This window comes from Onychostoma macrolepis, chromosome 05, assembly GCF_012432095.1.
Source record: "Onychostoma macrolepis isolate SWU-2019 chromosome 05, ASM1243209v1, whole genome shotgun sequence".
NCBI lineage: Eukaryota > Metazoa > Chordata > Actinopteri > Cypriniformes > Cyprinidae > Onychostoma > Onychostoma macrolepis.
The window spans coordinates 23958197-23979874 of NC_081159.1; the positions used below are offsets into that span (position 1 = coordinate 23958197).

The 21678-nt window shown below is 37.5% G+C and overlaps 1 protein-coding gene across 8 annotated transcripts; it reads left to right on the forward strand.

The window, feature by feature from the left end:
- Positions 1 to 336: 336 nt before the first annotated feature.
- Positions 337 to 21604, forward strand: map7d2a (MAP7 domain containing 2a). Of its 8 annotated transcripts, none has more exons than XM_058776862.1 (18): positions 337 to 680; positions 2645 to 2758; positions 2917 to 3024; positions 3171 to 3248; positions 3761 to 3924; positions 5568 to 5667; positions 9928 to 10053; positions 10345 to 10457; positions 11456 to 11571; positions 11721 to 12127; positions 14353 to 14503; positions 14957 to 15128; positions 15407 to 15511; positions 16007 to 16057; positions 17063 to 17117; positions 18187 to 19021; positions 19470 to 19730; positions 20347 to 21604. In XM_058776862.1, the coding sequence occupies exons 2-17, from the start codon at positions 2659 to 2661 to the stop codon at positions 19726 to 19728; spliced, it is 2940 nt and encodes a 979-aa protein (XP_058632845.1). In that variant the 5' UTR covers positions 337 to 680; positions 2645 to 2658; the 3' UTR covers positions 19729 to 19730; positions 20347 to 21604. The 8 variants fall into 8 exon arrangements, 7 of the variants coding, with proteins under 7 accessions (XP_058632845.1, XP_058632846.1, XP_058632841.1 ...); XM_058776863.1 differs by having other exon boundaries at positions 2648 to 2758; XM_058776858.1 differs by having other exon boundaries at positions 337 to 661.
- Positions 21605 to 21678: the final 74 nt, after the last annotated feature.

Sequence of the window (21678 nt, forward strand, 5' to 3'; positions counted from 1 at the left end):
TGGAATATACTCTTTGCATTTTTATATCAATGAGGTACAACATTATCCTACTTAAATCAATGTGAAAAACAAGATAGGTCAAAAGTAGTCTAATTATATTACCTAAAAGGTGTAATCATGTCATGGATTACGTTACTAACTACAATTTTTGTCAATTTAATATAGGCTACTCATGTAAAATTGTAATAATTTTTTCTTTCCTTAAATAATTGATTCGCCTAAATGTGTAATTTGAAAAGTTTTGGTTGTGAACATGTGGACGTGGCCAGTGTTTTGTTTGTCGTAGACCTAAATCCGTTTCTCTGTCTTGGTTTTCGCCGCTGGTGATGACGTCACCCCGTGCTTCAGCACCACTGCGCTGTCCAGCGTCTCGCGACTCTCCTCTTCACCGGACAGAGGAACTTTCTTCACTGCGAAGCTAACAATCTGCGATAGCGCCACAGAGCGCGTTCTGCTGAGAGTGTGGAAAGCGAATCGAGTCCCGGTAGCGCAGCGGCAGTCCAGGAAGGAGCTGGCTATGCTGTTTCTCTTGGCTTGATTTTTTTTTTGGGGGGTAGCGTTTTGCTGCGGCGCTGTCCGTGACATTGCGGTTGGAAGAGCCGCCGGTGAACCGCGAAGATGGCGGAGAACGCTGTCAACACCGCTGTCAGTACAACGACAGGTGAGCGACTTGCGTAAAGGTAACATTCCGTCAATAATTCAGCTCTGATTGCATGTGTATCAGATGAGTAGGACAATGACTTGCTTACACACACTCATATTTCTATGCTTGTGATGCTACAGTGGGGCGATGAAGAACAATGCCTTGCTCAGTCGAATCATTTCCTTCTCAAACGCTTAAAGCTGCTGTCTGATCTGGCAGACAAAAAAACAAAAAAACGCTGAAGCTATGATTTTTGAAGCGTTTACATCTTAACAGGCCTTGCTGCACTTCGACACCGTTTTTTTATTTATTACGTTTACTTTTTTAGTTTAGCCTGTCTGTTGCAGACAATTGCCGGCGCGACTCGATGCAGGGGTTTATTGTTTGTTTGTTATCGTCAGATGGACCAAGTCCATTATTTCTGTGCTGCGTTGTATTTTCATGGCATGGGAGGTTCTCGAAAGTTGACGGGGCGAGCACCGCCCAACGCTATGAAGTCAAACTCTGATGAGATTAGAGCCGTTAAGACTGAACCACGTCCATTTGCCGAATTAATTTAATGGAAAATCGATGGAGGGAGCTACATCCGGCTCAGGAGCTGCTTCAGTCGTGTGTGTGTGTGATATAAGCAGCATCTGCAGAACTGTCGCTGTCCTAATGCATGTTACTTTTGTGTCCAAACCATACATTTGACACACATTTTGACAGATCAATGTAGCACACTTGTGTTTTGACAAGTTTAGGATAAAGTGTCTTATAGTAGCATTAATAACAAAAGCTTTTTACTTAATATAGGCTCATACATTGGTTTGTGTGCATGCAAATGAAATAGTATATTAATTATAATTATATTATTATATTTATAAAACTAAATAAGCAAGGTAGGGTCATATTTAGATTCCCAAATGATTTCCTTCAAGGTTTCCTATCAATATTTTTATTGATACCATTTTTAATATTGAAACCATTTATATAGAGCATATATATAAAGATATGATTATATGAAATACATTTTCAGACACTTTTTTTTCAGACAAATTTGATTAGGTGTTGTGATGATTGTTTCATTGACATGAATTTCAAATCACGTCAGTATTTATGTCTTTAGAGGATTGAAAATATATTGTATGCTCTAACGGTATTGTCTGTAGTTAGACCTCATTATTGTCAGGAGTTTTCTGCATGAACTTGGCATGAGTATTTTTAGTTGTAGTGTCGTGCTACATTGCTCACGGACCTATATGTCAATGAGCACACACATTCTCAGTCAGCTTTATGTCCACTCGGCTTCTTATTGCAGAGAGAGTGTGTGTGTGTGTGTATTGGGAATAGAGTTAGGGAAGCAGAGAGGAAGAGAAAAAGGTAAGAGACGGAGCAGACAAAGGACACCATCATGAGTGAGCAATTTATTTAAAGACACGTCATGCAGAGGATAGAAAGGAGGTTGAAAACTGAACTTAACTGAGCTAAAAAGATCATCTGACACAATGCATTTTCAGAACCATTTCGGTATTTAATAGTTTATTTTTAGAGCCCACTGTACCCTTCAACGCACAAAATGCAAATTGGTTCTGTACTAATCTGCCTAATTTATTGATTGTCAGTGAACAGTGTTTATGTGTTCTAGAGGATGCATATCCCTGTGGATTAATGATATAACGTCTGACTCTATTAAGTGTATATGTCTGTGAAATGACTGATTGAGCTTATAGGTGAAGTATAGGCCATGGCTTCAGATTCATAATCCAGTCCAGAATGAATCAATGGTCTTTGTCCTTGACTCAGAACAGAAATTAACACTCTGTTTACCTTAATTTGTGCAACAGTAGTTCTGTTAGGCTCTGTTTTATGTCTCTTTATATATTCATATGTGTGCGTGTCTTTATAACAATACTCTATCTCTGTTTAACAAGGCCAGCTATGTATGTCAAGGTCTTCTCAACACCCAAGCTTGCCATTTCAACCAGTTTTCATCCCTGTTGGTGTGTTCTTTTTTCTCAGCAGTCACTAAAGTAATGACATCACCTTTAACTCCGGAAAAGAGACCGCAAAGCAATGACCATGCATCACCAACTTACCAGAAAACCAACCAAGGCAGCCCTTCTATAAAACACAGTAAGATCAGCCAACATTAATATGCGAAAGCACACATTTGAATTCTATTGTTGAAAAGGTGTTCCTGTTAGAAATCAAATTTGGTACTAATGACTGAACATTAAATTTCACTGACATCATTTTCTCCTTCATCCTCGTCCTTTGTCTTCATCCTGAAGCTGACGCTCTGACCCCACCCACTGTCACTGAAAAGAAAACTCAAACCAATGGGCACGCTTCGCCTTCACGCCATCCACCCAATACCAACGCACATGCAGGTAAACAATGTAAGTCTGTTGGTGTCGAGTGGGCGTCTTCTGTCTCATCTGATTATGTGTCTAAGAGCAGCTCAAGCTGTGTAAAGATGTCTAAGAGATAAAGTGTCTATTTTCCTTTGTTTTTATGTTTCCCTGTCTCTCTCTCTCTCTCAAAGATATGGAGGGCTATTTGAAGACAGATGATAGAATGAGACTTGCCAAGGAGAGACGTGAGGAGAGGGAGAGGAGTTTGGGTGAGTGTGTCTGTTCGTGTCTCTGAATGTGTGGGTGCAGTGAATTCAGATAAGTGACTCACAGGGGCGATTCTAAGATTTCGGAGGAATATGAGATGAAGGTTTAATCTATGCATGTCAGATGATTTTATCCAAGGTCTATATTTTATCAGTCCATGCATTCTTGGACCTATGATCTTAGTGTCACTAGCACCATGATTTAGTGTTTGAGCTACAGTACTGAATAAATGGAAGATCATTTTCTAAATCAAATTAATGTATATTAATAGTGGTGGTGTATTGCATTGCACATGATTTAGTGATTTTCACAGGACGCTAGATGCAGTGCAACTCAAGGATAACAAAATCAATAACTCACACATACATTAACACAATGCTAATTTCCATTCCCTATGAAAACAGCCCCAAAATTGCTGAAGCTGTCAGTAACAATGATGATGAGCTTTGAGTTTGCTGGTGTTGATTCATAACAAGCCAAAATGAAGTCAATAGTTTCTCTTGCTCTCTCTCAGCTGCACGGGAGCAAGCTATAAAAGAGAAGGAAAGGCGGGCACAGCTGCAGTATGAGAAGACGGTGGAAGAGCGATGGAAGCGACTGGACGAGCAGAGACAGAAGGAGGAGCTTCGCAGAGCAGCCGTGGAGGAGAAGAGAAGACAGCAGCTGGAGGAGGAGAAGGTCAGAGATCTAATCAAATGCATCTGTCCTAGGATTCGAGGTCCAAGCAAGGAGTCATGAAAGAGCAGACACTGTTTTTGTTCATTTAAGATGGACACAAGATGCTATTCTTCCCTTGACCTTTCAAATGCTTTCAGATTTTCTCATATGGCACTGATATACCAGATGTCAGGACACAATTAGATAAAGAATCAGTCAGTCCAGCCAGTCAATTGAAACCTTCTTTTGTAATTTATCTCCAATAGCTTTAGCGCAATTAGGTCTGTATTGTGAATGCGTTTGTGAATAAATTCATACGGTGCAATGCAAAACCTTCTGAGTTAAAGAAAAAAAAAGAATCACGACTTTTATGTTGTGCAAAATGACATTTTCAGCAATTGCACTGTATCTATGGCAATGAATTCCTGCCTTGCTATGTAATATCACCCACCCACAGGGCAGACACTATTCTCACACACTCATTTATCTGTTATGAGCCTGTGAGTGTTTACTGGGTTCCGTGGCTTGTGATACTTCTCCAATCAGAGGGATTTGGCCAGATCAGATCAGACTTTATTTTAATCCTTGTCTCTCGCTGGGCTGCGGATTCATTATTCTTCTCAAACACGGCCTTCATCTGCTACACAGTAAGCTTTCACAACTATGTTCATTTTGGAAAGGCTGGTCCTGAAAAGGAGTGGGCAAAGAACGAAAGAGGAACAAGGTGGCATGCGGGGGAGGTGATGCTGGACTCAACAAATGTTGCTGGAACCATTTTCATAGATGCAAAGCAAATCCAAATGGAAGCTTAAATGAGATGGCTGAAATTTGCTTCATAAATTGCCATGTTAATATTTGAGTATGCAACTTGCTATTCATGTAGTGCCTATTAGTGCTATATCTCTAGAAGTGAATGTTTTAGAACTTAATGAAGGAAATTAAGGTGTTATTTAGTACTTGAGTCTTGATTTGCCACAACGCTGCCAAAGTTTGGGCTTGGTGCAATTTATTTTAACAACGTTTTTGAAACAAGTGTCTTATGCTCACTAAGGCTGCATTGATTCGATCGCAAATACAGTAATAAGACTGTAATATTGTGAAATATTATTACAACTTAAAATAAACATTTTCTATGTTAATTTATTTTAAAATGTAACTTATTCTTGTAATGGCAAAGCTGAATTTTCAGCATCATTACTCCAGTCTTCAGTGTCACATGATCCTTCAGAAATCATTCTAATATACTGATTTGGTGCTTAAGAAACATTTCTTGTTATTAATGTTGAACAGTTGTGCTGCTTCATATTTTTGTAGAAACCTTTATTTCAGGATTCTTTGATGAATAGAAAGTTCAGAAGAACAATGTTGGTTTGAAATTGAAATCTTTTGTAACATTATGCATTTCTTTACTGCCACATTTGATCAATTTAAAGCATCCTTGGTGACTAAAAGTATTACTTGTTTTCAAAAATAAATAAATAACTAAATCTTACTGACCCCAAACTTTTGAACAGTATATATAGGTAATCATATGGAATTATGGGTAGCGTAGATGAAGATCATTCTTCTGTCAGTGCATGTATCTACACTGATGTTGTTGGTGTAAATGTCCACTGGTGAAGTGTGAATGTCTGGTGTTTCCTGTGCTGGAACGGCACACACAGGAGCGTCTGGAAGCTCTAATGAGGAGATCTCTGGAGCGCAGCTTGCAGCTGGAGAACAGGAATAAACGCTGGACATGGGGTCCCAACGGCACAGCTCAAGGTGAGTGTAATGCACACACATCACACTGGATGAAGAAAAACAGAGACTGGGAGGAGGGGAGTGAGCATTGATGGAGTGAGAATGGAAGCAAGGCACTACTGTGAGGAAATGTTTCATGATATGGTGGATTTCAACAGTCAACTCAGGTTCAACTCATGAAAGTGCTTCTATGTTGCATTTTTCGAACTAAATTCAATTTCATTTGTTCAGCATTTTTTCTTCTCCATTTTAGGTGATTTTTGCCTTATTTATTTTTTAAGGTTTCAAGAACAATGATTTTCAATTTTCGACAATGTGTTGCATGTTAAGTAGCGTTTGCTGCGCTGCTGTGCCACTGCAGTGCAGTGTGTCCTTGCAATTTGTATGATTTTCATCTGGGCTTTAGGACACAGTGTTACTAGAACTCAGGTTTCATACTTCAGCTCATCAGAGGAAGGACAGGCAGGCATGAGTGAATCAGCACTTTCTGCGTGCTGCGCCCCATCCTATTGGCTTGATTTAGATACAAGCACATTAATTGGTTAAGAAATTGGTTATTGATTTGGGGCCTTAGATTTAATCATTTAAGAAGCTAGGGATGTTCGGAAGGAAGAAAGCTTGTTTGTGTAACATTTCTGAAGGCATTTATTCATCCATAAAATTTGTGAAATCTAAATTATTTAAATATTATTATTATTTTAACAAAATAGGTTAAATTCATTCGTTTAGCAGATGTTTTTATCCACAGTGACATTTGAACGTTTCGTAATAATGGGATAGTCCACTCATAAATGAAAATTCTGTCATAATTTACTCACACAAAATGTTTGGGAGTAACTTGTTACATGTAACGGAATTATGTAATTTAATTACAAAATAAATGTAAATGTAATCAGTTACAGTTACTGAGAAAAAAATGAATATTTTCACACACATACAGATTTAATTGATTTCTTTCCCAAATTGCATTGACTGTTCTAAAACATGAGACACCAATGTTTCAGGAGTTTAGGACACAGAATAGGACATGTTTATTCAATAATTGTTTTATTTCCTATTTCGGTTTATGCCTATGATTTATTTTTTTGAGATTAGATGCCAGTGTTCCCTGTATGCAAATATTTGACAGCTATTAAACTATTTCCTGTTATGATTTTAAATCTGTATTTAACCTCAGAAATGATCTCAAAGTAAAAAGAGGCGCTAAAGTCTGATTTTGTGGTGGCTGTGCTTTAAAAATAAATTATTATAATCTTAATTGTAATGATGAAAGATTCTGAAGCTTAACCCTGCCTGGTTTAAATGTTTGGAAATGATTATCAGTTGAAAACATTTGTTAGAAATTTAGAAAAGTAATCAAATGTAATTTCTTTAATAAAGTAATACTTATTACATTTTAAATAGGGTAACTTGTAATCTGTAACCTTTTACATTTCCAAAGTAACCTTCCCAACACTGCTCACACACTTATGTCATTCCAAACCTGTATGACTTTCTTTCTTCTGTAGAAGAAAACAAATATTTTGAAGAATGTTTACAGCTAAACATTTCCAGTTCACTTTGACTTCCATTACATGTGCAAAAAATGTAATGTAAAAAAAATACAATGTAAGTCAAAGGGAACAGAAACAGAAAAAATTTTTGGGATGGTGAACTATCCCTTTTCACCCCAGAAATGTGAATGCTTATTGAGAACACTCAGATTTTAGTACTTGATCATGAAAGTGTGTTCTGATGTTTTTTTATGATTGCGGTGTGTGTATGTGAAGGATGCAGGTTTTGAGTTTGAGTGTGTCTGAATCAGCTCAGCCCTGCTCATTGCGTCTGGCTGCCATGCTTAAAGAGCGCCAGAGGATGTGGTGAAGTGTTTAGGTGTGTGTGCTACACACACACCACCCCAAAAACACATGCTTCACCTAAGGGTGCCCAGTCTGTCCATAACGCTCTGCTGTTTCTGCTGTGCTCTACCGTGACCCTATCGCCCAGGTGACTGGGAGAATGCCCCGCCTCCTCTCTCTGCTGCCTACGCCCTCCCCCATGACCTCGCTGCCCCCTCTCCTGCTGCCATCGAATCAGGCAACGGTATGAACCCGAGCTGGCCTTTTCTCATCCCCTCTTACCCCCGTCCCCTCGGAGTGACACCGTTTTTGGTTTCCATCCCAGAACTCTAAACCAGCCTGCTCTCCTTCCCCTGTTCCTGCTTGAGCACATAGGGGGCTAAGTGGGGTAAATGCTTTCATATCCAGATGTGACCCAGCTGCATTTCAAGTCTCAAATATTTTAGGTCTGTTCATAAATGCTACATAAAAATATAGTTTTTTAAACAAGAGCCAGCAAGATAAGGGGATGAAAAGAGGAGGCTGCTTTCAAGTAAAATAATGTCCAGTATTTGTTTTGCTGAGCTATTCACATGCTGCTATACCTAATCTGAATGTACAGTGCCTTGTAGAAGTATTCAGGCCAATGGTACGTTCTCTCAATCACTGAATTACAAATGCTTCACTGACATTCAGTTTCATGTGATTTTTCTTTAACTTCTAAGCAATTAGTTTTTAATTAGGCAAATACTAATGCTTTTTTAAATATTCTGACTTTTGGATGCTTGCTTGATGGGTGACAAAACTGGCCAACAACAACAAAAGCTTCATATAGGCTTAAGGTGCAATCACATTTTCTGTTGTTCTGTGAATTTTTCGTGGGCAAATTCCAGTCATTTGATCAGAAATGCATGTGAATCTGGATTTCGTGTGAGAGTGAAAGATTTCCACATGCAAAAAGTGAAAATTGATCACATGCTGAAGAACAGACAATTGTCTGTATGATAAAAAATAACCTTTGTGTGACCAGTGCTTCATACATCATTACAGTATTGACAATAGACAATGAACCTTTTCTTGCAAATTTGATCACATTTTACACAGAAGGAGAAATGTGAGCCACATCTTGTGACCAGGTATCACACCTGGGGATGAGTTCTGTTGGCTTTGGCCAGCACAACCACATAGAAAACATGCTAGCAACACCCTGGCAACCATCTAGAAAAGCCCTGCATCAAGACAGTGGTTTTGCAGAGGACAGAACCAAATTTTTTTTTGCAGTATATAAATACCCATTAGTCAAACAGAACATGGTAAAAAAAAAAATTCTAGTCTCAGTTCAGCTGGTAATCTTTGGCTCAATTTCATTATGGTGGTAAGCAATATCAGTGCTTTGAAATAAAAACATCAGAGAATGAGAGAATTGTTGAATTCTTTAGCACGGCACTGTATATTCAGTGTGCACTTGCTCTGTGGCTCAATACTTGGTTGGTGAAAGTCAAAGCAAATCTGAATGTCTGTGTGCTGCTGTGTCTTTTTGCGTGTTTTGTACTGATTGTGAGTGTACTTTTTTTTTTTTTTTACTTCTTCATGTGTGTGAAACAGTACTTTAATCACAGCTATGTGTTTCTTCCGATATTGAAGTGTATGTGCATGTTTCTGTTCTTGGGTGGTTTTCTTTCTTATTAGATCTCAGTTGAATTGTTTGATTTATTTAAGAGGCATGGGCACATTAACATAACCACACACACACACACACACACACACTGATCTATGCATATATCACCCTCTAACCCCTAATTGGCTTACATCATCATCATCTCTTCTATATATCCTAATTAGGTTTGTTTGAAAGATGCAATAAAATATCTGCATTATTTTTTAATTTTTTATATTTTTGTTTAAGTTTAGTTCACATGAAAATACATTTTCTGTCATTATTTTTTTCACCCTCATGTCACTCTAAACCTGTGTGCTGTTATATGCTGCTATCCCTTCATCCAAATATTTTAATACATTTTATAGGGATAGTTCACCCCAAATTGAAAATTCTGTCATAATTTACTCACTCTTATGTTGTTTCAAATCTGTATCAATTTCTTTCTTCTGCTGAACACAAAGGAAGATATTTTGAAGAATGTTGGTAACCAAACATTAGCTGGTAGCAATTGACTTTTCATTCTATGGAAGTCAGTAGCTACAAGCAGCTGTTTCTTCAAAATGTCTTCTTTTGTGTACAGCAGAAGGAAGAAATTCATACAGGAACAACATGAGAGTGAGTAAATTAACACATAATTTTCATTTTTGGGTGAACTATCCCTTTAAAAAGGGCTTTGAACACACATTTCCAAATTCATCCCTCCATCTTTCCATTCATATTAATGTTATGTCTGTTTCATCCTTTCGATTCATCCCTTCTTTTTTCCCTCTTAATTCTCTCCATCCCTCCATCCCTCTCTGTCAGCCGATCATGGTCATCTGAACTCTATGGACAAACTAAAATTGAATCGCCTCCTCACACACACACACTCCTCACTGGCTCGCTGTAACAGTGCTGCAGAGCTGCATCTTTCCTGTCTGCGCTGCAAAGGTAACACACACCACACACAGAAACACACACACACACACACACACACACACATACTCGGCAACAGGTGTATTATCTTATTAAAGCTTCACACAGGAGCTGAATCACATCTTTGTTCATTTGTGCCACTGAATAAAGTTTTTGTTTGTTTTGTTCTAGATAACCAAAGAGTGTGTATGTGTGTACGTGTGGCTTGCTTAGTGTTTAATGTAGTTTTTACGCTGTGTAGCCACAAGTGGTAATATTGACAGATCTATTCTGACCAGGAAATGCTCCCATATCTCTCCCACGCAGTGCCCTCCAGTCCTCACAGGTCACCATACAGAGGGTCACCGAGTCGAAGAAGAAACAACCCTGTGCCTACAGAAGAGTCCAGCGGAGCTCTCAGTGCCCCCAACACTCCCAAGGTCAGGACAGATCTGGAACAAACTCAAAAGCACACCTCTTCTGTTCATTTATTCAGTTATGTATGTTTATGTTTAACATTTTAAAATAGCTTTAATAACCATTATGAAAAAAACAATTTTGAGGCGTCTTGCCCTATGCTATTACAGCAGTTATTTAGCTACTACTATAAGTAAATTATTAAAACTATTATAAATGATTATTTATGACCCTAGTGAAATTAAATATACTTAAATGTATTGAAATACATTTATTTCATTCTAAGTATACTACAAATACATTTACATGTTTATGTGCTTAATAAAAATACCTTGCAGTTGTGTTGGTATACTTAACTAGTATAGCCTACTTAAAATACTTTTGTACTTAATGCACTTTAATAATGCGAAAGTAGTGCTGAGGTCCAACTAAAGATATACTGAAGTATATTTGATTGTGCTAAAGTGGAACTATTGCAAGTATACTTCAGGTACACTTTAAATATCTTGCTTTTAAAGACTGATATTATTCAATCCTCAGTAGTGGTATTAAAATGCATTTTAGGCTTATTATTAAGAAATGTGCGCTGTGCACAAAGTTTAACTACAGGTTTTTTTTTTTTATCAGTAAGACTTGAGTAGTAAATGTCAGTAAATATGTGAATAGATTTGAACTATACTATTTTTTCTAGGGGAATGCAGAATTGCCATTGCGTTTTTACATCTACTCTGTATCAACAAAGTTGATCTTTAAATAAAAAAGAATCATTTAATCAACTTATCAAAAATGCAGTAAAAAAAATCCAGGTGTAAAGGCAGAAATAAACGGCTGACTTCTGGAAAAACTGATTCGGTGGTTTAAACAGCATATTAGTGGTGTCTTAAAGACTGCTCTTTGGAATTCCCCAATGGAATGTTATGACATTTTTTCTGTGAATAATTTCAAAGCAAAGGAAACTGTTGTGCTGCCATATGGCAGCAGTGTACCATCGGGCGTTATGTGTTATTTGTGTTTGTTGCAGAAGGAGAGATTGCGTAGAGAGAGGAGGACTGGCTCTCCGGCCACAGGTTCTCCGGTTAGGCGAGCTAAATCTCCTGCTGATGTTACCCGGCGCTCTGCCTCACCTGCCACACCCAAGTAAGATACACACACTCTTGCCTATATATATATTATTTTCGGTATATACGTAAGATGTTGACAAAGTGACCTCTGATTAATTACATGTTTATTCAGTAATGTGCTGATTAGAAGCATCTGAATCAGCTCTCTGTTTGTATGCTTTGAAGGTTATTGCCTAAGAATCGTACTCAGTCGCCCTGTACAGTGCGGCAGTATCCACCCTCCCCTATGAAACACAGATCCGCCACACCAGTCAGTGACAGCAATAGGAAGACAGAAGACAAGCAAGCTGAGGACATCAAAAGTCAAGATCCTAAGGAGGGCAGGTCTCTCAAAGCTGAGATCCATCAGAACAAGAGCCCTAACAATGAAAGTTTGGATAAGGAACCAAAAATAGAGACAAGTGTTTCCAGCACACCACCTCCAGAAAGAAGAACAATAAAGATAGAAAATCACATTAATGGGTCAAAGGAGAAGAAAAGTGTAGTTTTAGAAAACCAACAGAAGAAGAACGAAAAGGTGGAAACCCCTGAGAAAAAACATCCCAAATCAAACTGTAATGATGTGACTGCAGGTACGTCTGAAACCTGTAAAACAATATGAACCTCTTTCAGTGCACTAGTGCAGACTTACTTTATCATACAGACAGCTATCGTATAGTCGCTTTTATAACATGTTTAATGTGTGTGTATATATACACACACACATACACAAAATAAATTTTAATCTGTGGGGTTTGTGCCAACATTGCAGGTTTAGTTTACAAAATTTATTTGTAAAGTGCTTAAAAACCACAAAGTACCAAACTGCTATACAATTATAAGAAACTGAAAGATATCTTATAAAAATACAGAAATAAAAGGTAGTTTATATACACATATATACAGTATATATTTTTTAACTATCTTTTATTTCTGTATTTTTATAAAATATCTTTCAGTTTCTTATAAATATATAAAAATAATATATAAAATATTTCTATCTATATCTATGTATATCATGATAGATACTGGTGCTGTGACATATTGACATACAGGTGCTGGTCATATAATTAGAATATCATCAAAAAGTTGATTTATTTCACTAATTCCATTCGAAAAGTGAAACTTGTATATTATATTCATTCATTACACACAGACTGATATATTTCAAATGTTTATTTCTTTTAATTTTGATGATTAGAGCTTACAGCTCATGAAAGTCAAAAATCAGTATCTCAAAATATTAGAATATTACTTAAGACCAATACAAAGAAAGGATTTTTAGAAATCTTGGCCAACTGAAAAGTATGAAAATGAAAAGTATGAGCATGTACAGCACTTAATACTTAGTTGGGGCTCCTTTTGCCTGAATTACTGCAGCAATGCGGCGTGGCATGGAGTCGATCAGTCTGTGACACTGCTCAGGTGTTATGAGAGCCCAGGTTGCTCTGATAGTGGCCTTCAGCTCATCTGCATTGTTGGGTTTTGGTGTCTCTCATCTTTCTCTTGACAATACCCCATAGATTCTCTTTGCTGGCCAATCAAGCACAGTAACACTATGGTCATTGAACCAGCTTTTGGTACCTTTGGCAGTGTGGGCAGGTGCCAAGTCCTGCTGGAAAATGAAATCAGCATCTCCATAAAGCTTGTCAACAGAAGGAAGCATGAAGTGCTCTAAAATTTCCTGGTAGATGGCTGCGCTGACTGTGGACTTCAGAAAACACAGTGGACCAACACCAGCAGATGACATGGCAGCCCAAATCATCACTGACTGTGGAAACTTCACACTGGACTTCAAGCAACATGGATTCTGTGCCTCTCCACTCTTCCTCCAGACTCTGGGACCTTGATTTCCAAATGAAATGTAAAATTTACTTTCATCTGAAAAGAGGACTTTGGACCACTGAGCAACAGTCCAGTTCTTTTTCTCCACAGCCCAGTTAAGATGCTTCTGACGTTGTCTCTGGTTCAGAAGTGGCTTGGTAGCCCTTTTCCTGAAGACGTCTGAGCGTGGTGACTCTTGGTGCACTGACTCCAGCTTCAGTTCTCTCCTTGCGAAGCTCTCACAAGTGTTTGAATCAGCTTTGCTTGACTGTATTCTCAAGCTTGCGGTCATCCCTGTTGCTTGTGCACCTTTTCCTACCCAAATTCTTCCTTCCAGTCAACTTTGCATTTAATATGCTTTGATACAGCACTCTGTAAACAGCCACACCTTTCAGTAATAACCTTCTGTGACTTAGCCTCTTTGTGGAGGGTGTCAATGTTCGTCTTCTGGATCATTGCCAAGTCAGCAGTCTTCCCCATTATTGTGGTTTCAAAGAACAAGAGATACCCAGAATTTATACTGTAGGGATGGTCATTTATTCAAACTCAAATGTAAATATTATAATATTTTGAGATACTGATTTTTGACTTTCATGAGCTGTAAGCTCTAATCATCAAAATTAAAAGAAATAAACATTTGAAATATATCAGTCTGTGTGTAATGAATGAATATAATATACAAGTTTCACTTTTTGAATGGAATTAGTGAAATAAATCAACTTTTTGATGATATTCTAATTATATGACCAGCACCTGTATATTGACTATATATGTCTATGTCTATGCTATCACATTGTAATACATAGCCTCATTATTATAAAAGAATTACAATAAATTAGGCCCTTGAGACTAATAGAGACAATTTTTTGGACTTGTTTAAACTCATTTTAACTGCAATGATATTCATTAGTTTTATTTATGCTTTTCTCATTCACCGCAGCTTTAAATTGTGAAAATGATTTACACCCGCTTATCTTGTTTTATTCTCTCACAGATCCTTCACCTCTGAACTCTCCCGGCAAGGTGGTCGCTGGAACGACAGATGCTGAGGAGGCGTCTCGTCTGCTTGCAGAACACAGACGTCTGGCCAGAGTTCTGAAGGAACAGGAGGAGAAACAACGCAGGGAATTGGAGGAGCAGGAAAAGTATGCGTGTGTATGACTGACGCTGTATTTCTCTGAACGAGTGTACAAAGCGATCAGTGCTTGCCGAATGTGACTCAGACATTTCTAATGAGTATGTGTTGCATAACTGTGCTAACGAATATTTTTGAATCTTGTGCTAGAAATTTTAATCTGTGGGGTTTCTGCCAATTTTGAAGGTGCTTTTTAATTATAAATGTATTTGTAAAGCACTATAAAAACTAAAAAGTACCAAAATGCTGTACGATTATAAGAAACAGAAAGATATCTTATAAAAAGACATTTAAAATTTTAAATGCAAGAAAAAAATTAAAATGATTTGAATCCTTTTCCAGAGTGATGTTTGAATGTCACTTGAACACAAGAGTACAAGAGTGAGATTTTGGTGGTGTGCGATAAAAGTCACTAGAGTGACGTTTTCTCATGAGACTGTGTTGGTCTGCGTGTGATTTTCAGACTAAAGAGTGAGCAGCTTAAGAAGAGGCAGCTGGAGGAAAGAGCTCGGCAAGAAGAGAAAGCTCGTCAAGCCGAGGAGGAGAAAAGTAGACAAGAGCAGGAACGGAAGAAGAGAGAGCAGGAGGAGAAAAAACAGAAGGAGAAGGAGCTTCAGGCCCAGATGGAGAAAGAGGTCAGAAGATTTAAAGTGAAATTAGCCTTTTTAGTCACTGGACCAAAAGGCATTCGCTTGCTCTCATTTTACATGGGTCCCAAATTTATTTTCACTCAGCATCCTTTTCTTTACTCCACTCTTCTAAATCTTCCATTTCTCCACAAGAAATATGAAGGGATCAAATAATAAGGCCAAGTACATACTGCAGTTAAATATGGTTCTAAATCTGCTGAACTGCTCATCTCTATATCAGTCTGTAGATTCCTAACCTTCAATTGTGTCTGTGTGTTTAATAGAAAGAGGAGGCAGAGGTCCGTGCTCAAAAGGATGCTGAGCGTCAGCGACAGGAGAGAGAGCTTTTCAAACAGCAGGAGGAACAGGAAAGACAACAACGAAAAAAGGTAACACGACCAGCAGCAAGCCACTCCTACTGAAACGTATTTGAAATACATTTATTTCATGCTAAGTATGCTATAAATATATTTACATATTTATGTGCTCAATAAAAATACCCTGCAATTGTACTTTTAGTGTACTAAACTGGCTTAATTAAAATATGTTAAACTGGAACAACTAATTTTGTACTTCAATTGTGCTGAGGTCTAAAAGGTAGATATACTGATGTATATTTGACTGTGCTGAAGTGGAGCTATTGCAAGTATACTTGAGTTACACTTTAAATGTCTTGCATATTGATATTATACAGGGATCATACAATCCTTATTAATAGTGATATTAAAACACATTTTAGGCATAAATGTGCATTGTGCAACTCCATTAATTATAATTTTATATTGGTACGTCTTAATGATATGTCAATAAATATGTTATGTATAATATAATATAAAAACTATCCATTGAAAAATAATAAAATGTGCTTAAATTGTTCTCTGCAGAGAATTGAAGAAATAATGAAGAGAACCAGAAGGAGTGACGGTGAGATGAAGGTATCAGTGAGAAATAAAGCGTCCATCACATTTACCTTTATAACGGTCTTCAGTGTGCTGAATAAAGTACACTATATTGCCAAAAGTATTGGATCACCCCCTTCTAATGAACAGGTTTGACTACTTTAGTAATTTCCATGAGTACAAATCTTAATGTTTAAGCATATAATGATATTCTAGGGAATTGTGTGCTTCTAATTTTAAAGCAACAGTTTGGACAGGACCCTTTTCTGCAGAAAGCCAAGTCCTAATCCAAGCTGAACACCTCTGGTGTGACTTTAAATGCAGATCTTGAGCCAAAAACTCTTTACCAAACACCAATGACTTGTACATACACTATATGGACAAACGTATTGGGACACCCCCTTCTTTAGAACAGAAAAAGGCACTTCCAAAACTGTGGCAACAAAGGTGGAAACATAATTCATGTATTTAAAATTGTATTTCCATCTCTGTTGCAACAGTTTTGGAAGTGTCTAAAATGACTGTACCCATATGTATAAGACATTGGTGTTTGGTAAAGAGTTTTTGGCTCAAGATTTAAAATCACACCAGAGGTGTTCAGCTTGGATTAGGACTTGGCTTTCTAACAACCAGTCAAATTCTTCCACACTGACTCAATCAATCATTTCTTTTTGAACCTTGCCTTGTACACAGAGGCATCGTCATGTTAGAATGGAAAAGGGTCCTGTCCAAACTGTTGCTTTAACATTAGATATGCTTAAACATTAAGATTTGTACTCATGGAAATTACTGAAGTAGTCAAACCTGTTCATAAGAAGGGGGTGACCCAATACTTTTGGCAATATAGTGTATGTGTACTACACTTTACAGACAAACAAAAGCAGTTAATTTAGACTTGTACAGCTGAGACGAATACCTGCATGGATTACCATCCATGTGAATGTGACGCACATACCCCTTTTTGTGTTAAGTAAAAAAAAAAAGTAGAGCGGAAATGATTGCTCTGAAAGGTAAAGTAACAGAATGACCTGATATTCACAGAGAGAGGACAGCCCAGAGCCCTTGTCTCCTGTCTCCCACCCCGTCTCTCCTCCAGGTACGACTCAACCCTGCTCTCTCACACTCACTGTCACACACCAAACATTGTTAACAACATTTTGAAGCATTATTGGGTGTTTTTTTCTATGTGGCTATCCTTAGAAATGATACCCATGCATTGAGGGTTGCCTATTTTGTGAATGCATCTAAAAGTGTTCACTACTGCCAGTCATAGTCCATTTGAGACTGTTCTCCCCCTAGAGGCAAATGTGTATATACTGCTAATGTATTGGGCCAGTCCTGCTGGTATTTTTCCATCACTGCAGTATCTGCAGCAGTGGCAGGAGAGGGCAGCAGGGGATTGTATTCTCTGTCAAAGGTTGTGTTCAAGGTGATCTATTCAAAGATTGCACTGACTATATTTAGTGTGCTCTGCTTAAAATTGCAGCCATTTGTGTGGTTTTTGACTATATTAGGTGTTTTAGTAAGATGTGTTTGTGACATAATGTACAGAATGAATCACAAAATACAAAAACACCTAGTGTACAAAAATGTTCAGTTCAGTTGTCTTGCCGTCACTTGCCATCTGGAATGTGACTCATATATTTACACACATGCATTGCATAACAAATGTTAAATGTTTTATAGTCTTGCGCTAGAAATTTCTACTACTAGTGAAATTTTATTTACACTATAATGCATTCAGTTGAACAAAAGTGTCAGTAAATACGCGTTACAATGTATTTCAAATAAAAATGATTCTCTGAACTACTCATTCATCAAAGAACCATGAAAACAGTGTGTCATGGTTTCCACAAAAATATTAAGCAGCACAACTGTTTTTAACATTGAGAATAAGAAGATATGTTTCTTGAGGACCAATCAAATTTAGCTTTGCTATCACAGGAATAAATTACATTTTAAAATATATTAAAGAAAAAGAGGTATTTTAAATTGTAATAATATTTCATCAAAAATGTTATAAAACATATTTTTACCAAATATATGTAATATATGTGGTTTTTAAAAAATGTGTGCCTTTGACATCTGTTAAAAATTTGCAGACTAATATCAATCTAAAAATATTATTCATTATTATAACTGTCCAACACATCTTTTCTTCTCAGGTAGTAACCATTTGATCTCAAATGCTGAAGACAAATCTCAGGCCAACTCCATTCAGACAACCTCTGTGCACGGCCAGACCGACAAACAGGAGAGTCCAAGGAAAAGACCGGAGAATGGATGTGCGAATGAGCAGATGAAATCACCTGCTCACCTGCCCTCAAAAAATCCCTCCTTGAATGGCCACGTCAACATGAACTCTACTGCAGTTAAAACACAAGAGAAAGAAAAGGTAAGTGAAGAGAATGCCAAGACTATTACACAAGAGAGCAAACAGGTGAAGACCCAAAGTTTACAAATGAAGGAGGAGGTAAAGCGAGAAGACGCATCAGCAGCAAAGGTGCAGGTAACCCCGCTGAAGAGCTCGCCTGAAAACACAGAAACAAATATTAAGAGTATTGTGACGACAGACAGTAAATCCCAAGTGAAAGCACCTGCAAATACGCCCACTCACAACAACCTGACCAATGGAAAAAGCCAAACTATCACTCAGGTGGCCAAACAGGAGGCCAATAACCAAGTGAAAACACCTGATTCTGTACAAATGAATGGACAGGCCACAGCTCAGGGACCCAAGAAGGAAATCACTGTGAAGAAATCAGACATCCCTCAGCGCAGTGGACAGGGGAGCTCAACGGTAACTGTCCCGCAAGCAAAGACTGTCCCTCAGGCTGGTGAACATATGATAACACAGAAACCAAAGGAGGGAGAGAACGTCAACCTGCCCTCTTCCTTGACCCCATTGCCAGAGTCAAAACCCCCTCTGCCACTTATTCGTCTGGACACTTTGGAGGGGAAGAGCGGAGCGGCAGATGAAGTGCAGTACATGGAGGTTAGGTGAGTTTGACACAGTGACTGTGTCAACATATCCTGTACACTGGACTGCCCTACACCGACCAGGTAGGAACTGCATCCCAGTAAGACAAAAGGTTAAAAAATACTAAAAAATTAGAGTAAAATGTATTTATGATTTTTATTTACACACACTAATCTGCAGAAACCTGTCATCTCCTATATTGCTACAGTATATGTAATGTAATCATTATTGAGACCTGGTTTATAGACAAACTTTGAACAAGACAGTATATATATTGTACAGAAAAAAGTACAAACATAAACAGATGTAAATAAAACAAGCATAAGAACACATACATGTTACACAATATATTATGTAACATAGTAAATATAATCCATTATCAACATTTGGGGGGTATGAGGCCTATCTAAAGTTCCTCAAATGAGTACCTGGGAATATTGTGGTCTTCTTTGTTTTTTGTATTCTCAGCCCCATTTCGAAGGAGGAGCTAATTTCCATCCCAGAATTCTCACCAGTGAACTCTCCCCAGCAGAATGGAATGAATAACATGCGTGCTCTAGAGGACCTGTTGGATCTGACGGGACAAGTAGCTTATCCCAGACTCTCTCCTGCTGCCAGCCTGGGCGACTGCAACAAGAATCTAATAGAAGGGATCTGTAGCCCTGGATCTGACTCGAAACTCATTCCCACCAACCCTCTAGCCTCTGACAAACACCACGTACAATAATGGTACAATTTGTATACTTTTTCATGCGAATAGATGATAATCAACAACAGATCTACACTACAGTTCAAAAGTTTTTTTTAACAACTTGCTAATTGAGATGTAACAAAATAGTACAGTATTATATATTTTTTGGTTTTTGAAATGTCTCTTATACGCTCTAATACAGTAAAAATAATACTGTGAAACATTATTGCAATTAAAAATAACTGTTTTCTATTTGAATATATTTAAAAATGTAATTTATTCCCGTGATGGCAAAGCTGAATTTTCAGCAGCCATTACTCCAGTCAGAAATCAGTCTAATGTGCTGATTTGCCGCTCAAGAAACATTTCTTATTATTATCAATGTTGAAAACAGTTGTGCTTCTCAGTATATTTGTTGAAACTATGATAAACTTTTTTTCAGGACAATCTTTAATGTCAATTTTGATCAATTGAATCATCTTTTCTAAATAAAGATATGAATTTCTTTGATAAAAAATGTTATTGACCCTGAAGTTTTGAACTGTAGTGTATATAACATTCTCACAAGTCTAGTACGTTCCAAATAGATTTATATCCAAATACATTTTCATACAGATTTGCCATCATAAACACATATTTTCCTCTATTTACCAGGTAATGTGACAGACCACTTTGGTGCAGCTGACCGCAATGGGATAACTGCACATCTCTTTTAACAGAAAAGGAAAGAAAGTGGAAATGAAGGAAGAAAATACTCCTGGGCATGAGTGCAAAATTTGTCTGTCTAGTTTCAATGTTGCCCTCATTAAAAATGATGTCCTTCTGCCTTTAATCTTTACAGCACAAAAACCAAGTGTATTGAAGCCGTGGTTCAATATTATGGACAGAATTTAATTCAAGTGTGTAGTGTTCACCAAACGTGTGTGTTGTGTGTATGTTTATATACGTACAGATTGCTGGTAAGAGGGTTTGGACATAATACTTTGAAGGTATCTTGGTATCTTATGCCAGAGTTCAACATTTTCCAATGACATTGTCATCACTGGATAGAGACAGAACACTGATTGGTTACTCTTATATTTTAGGAAGCATTACTGTATGAAGTAATAAATAGTGGGAAATATTAACTCTTTGTAGTTAGAAATACATGATAAAAGGTTTCTTTGCCAGTCGACTCTCTCTCTCATTGGTAACAGTATTATTATGAACTGTTTTGTTGCGTAATTGCTGTGTATTTAAGCTCAACTAACATCTCCTGCATTGCATCACACTGTATTAAACCCCCAGTTTGCTATGAAATGCTTGTACCGCAAGACATTAGCACATTAGAGAAATATGACAGCAGTGAATACAGCATGTATATTATAAAAAGAATTAATGGCAGTAAGCTCATTTTAAAGCCCTAGTTTACCAGTAATTAGTGTCATATTCTTCCTCCGGTGTCATCACTGTGCTTAACAACGTAGTTTCAGTCTCAGAAGTTCTTTTGACAAATGGAAACCAGTTATATTGGAGTCCTGACTTTATTCCTTAACATTGAAGAAGGAAAGTGTTGTGGTCCAAACCAAAAACCCATTGGTGTGCTTTTACTTACCTGAACACTTCATTAGTCTATGGGTGTTAAAGGCATACATGTTTGGAGTGGGTAGGTATGAGAGTTGACGGCTTTGTTGTTTAATTGTTCTATATAGTGTGGATGCACAAAAAAAAAAGCTTACTTGAAAAACTGTTTAATTAGCCTGCAGGGAACTTCTAATCTTCTCCAAGTGTCTCAGCTTCAATCTCTAAATACAGTACAGCAGTGACTTCAAGTTGTGATTACTGTAGATGATGTGCATGGTGGCATGAGCATCAAGCCATAATTATATGCCTAGAAATAAACCAATAAAACTGTCTTTACCAGCTCATGTGTCTCCTGTGTATCTTTGTTTTATCAAAACCAATTCTGATCTACTGTTGCCTCATAAATGAAGTAAGATTATCTTT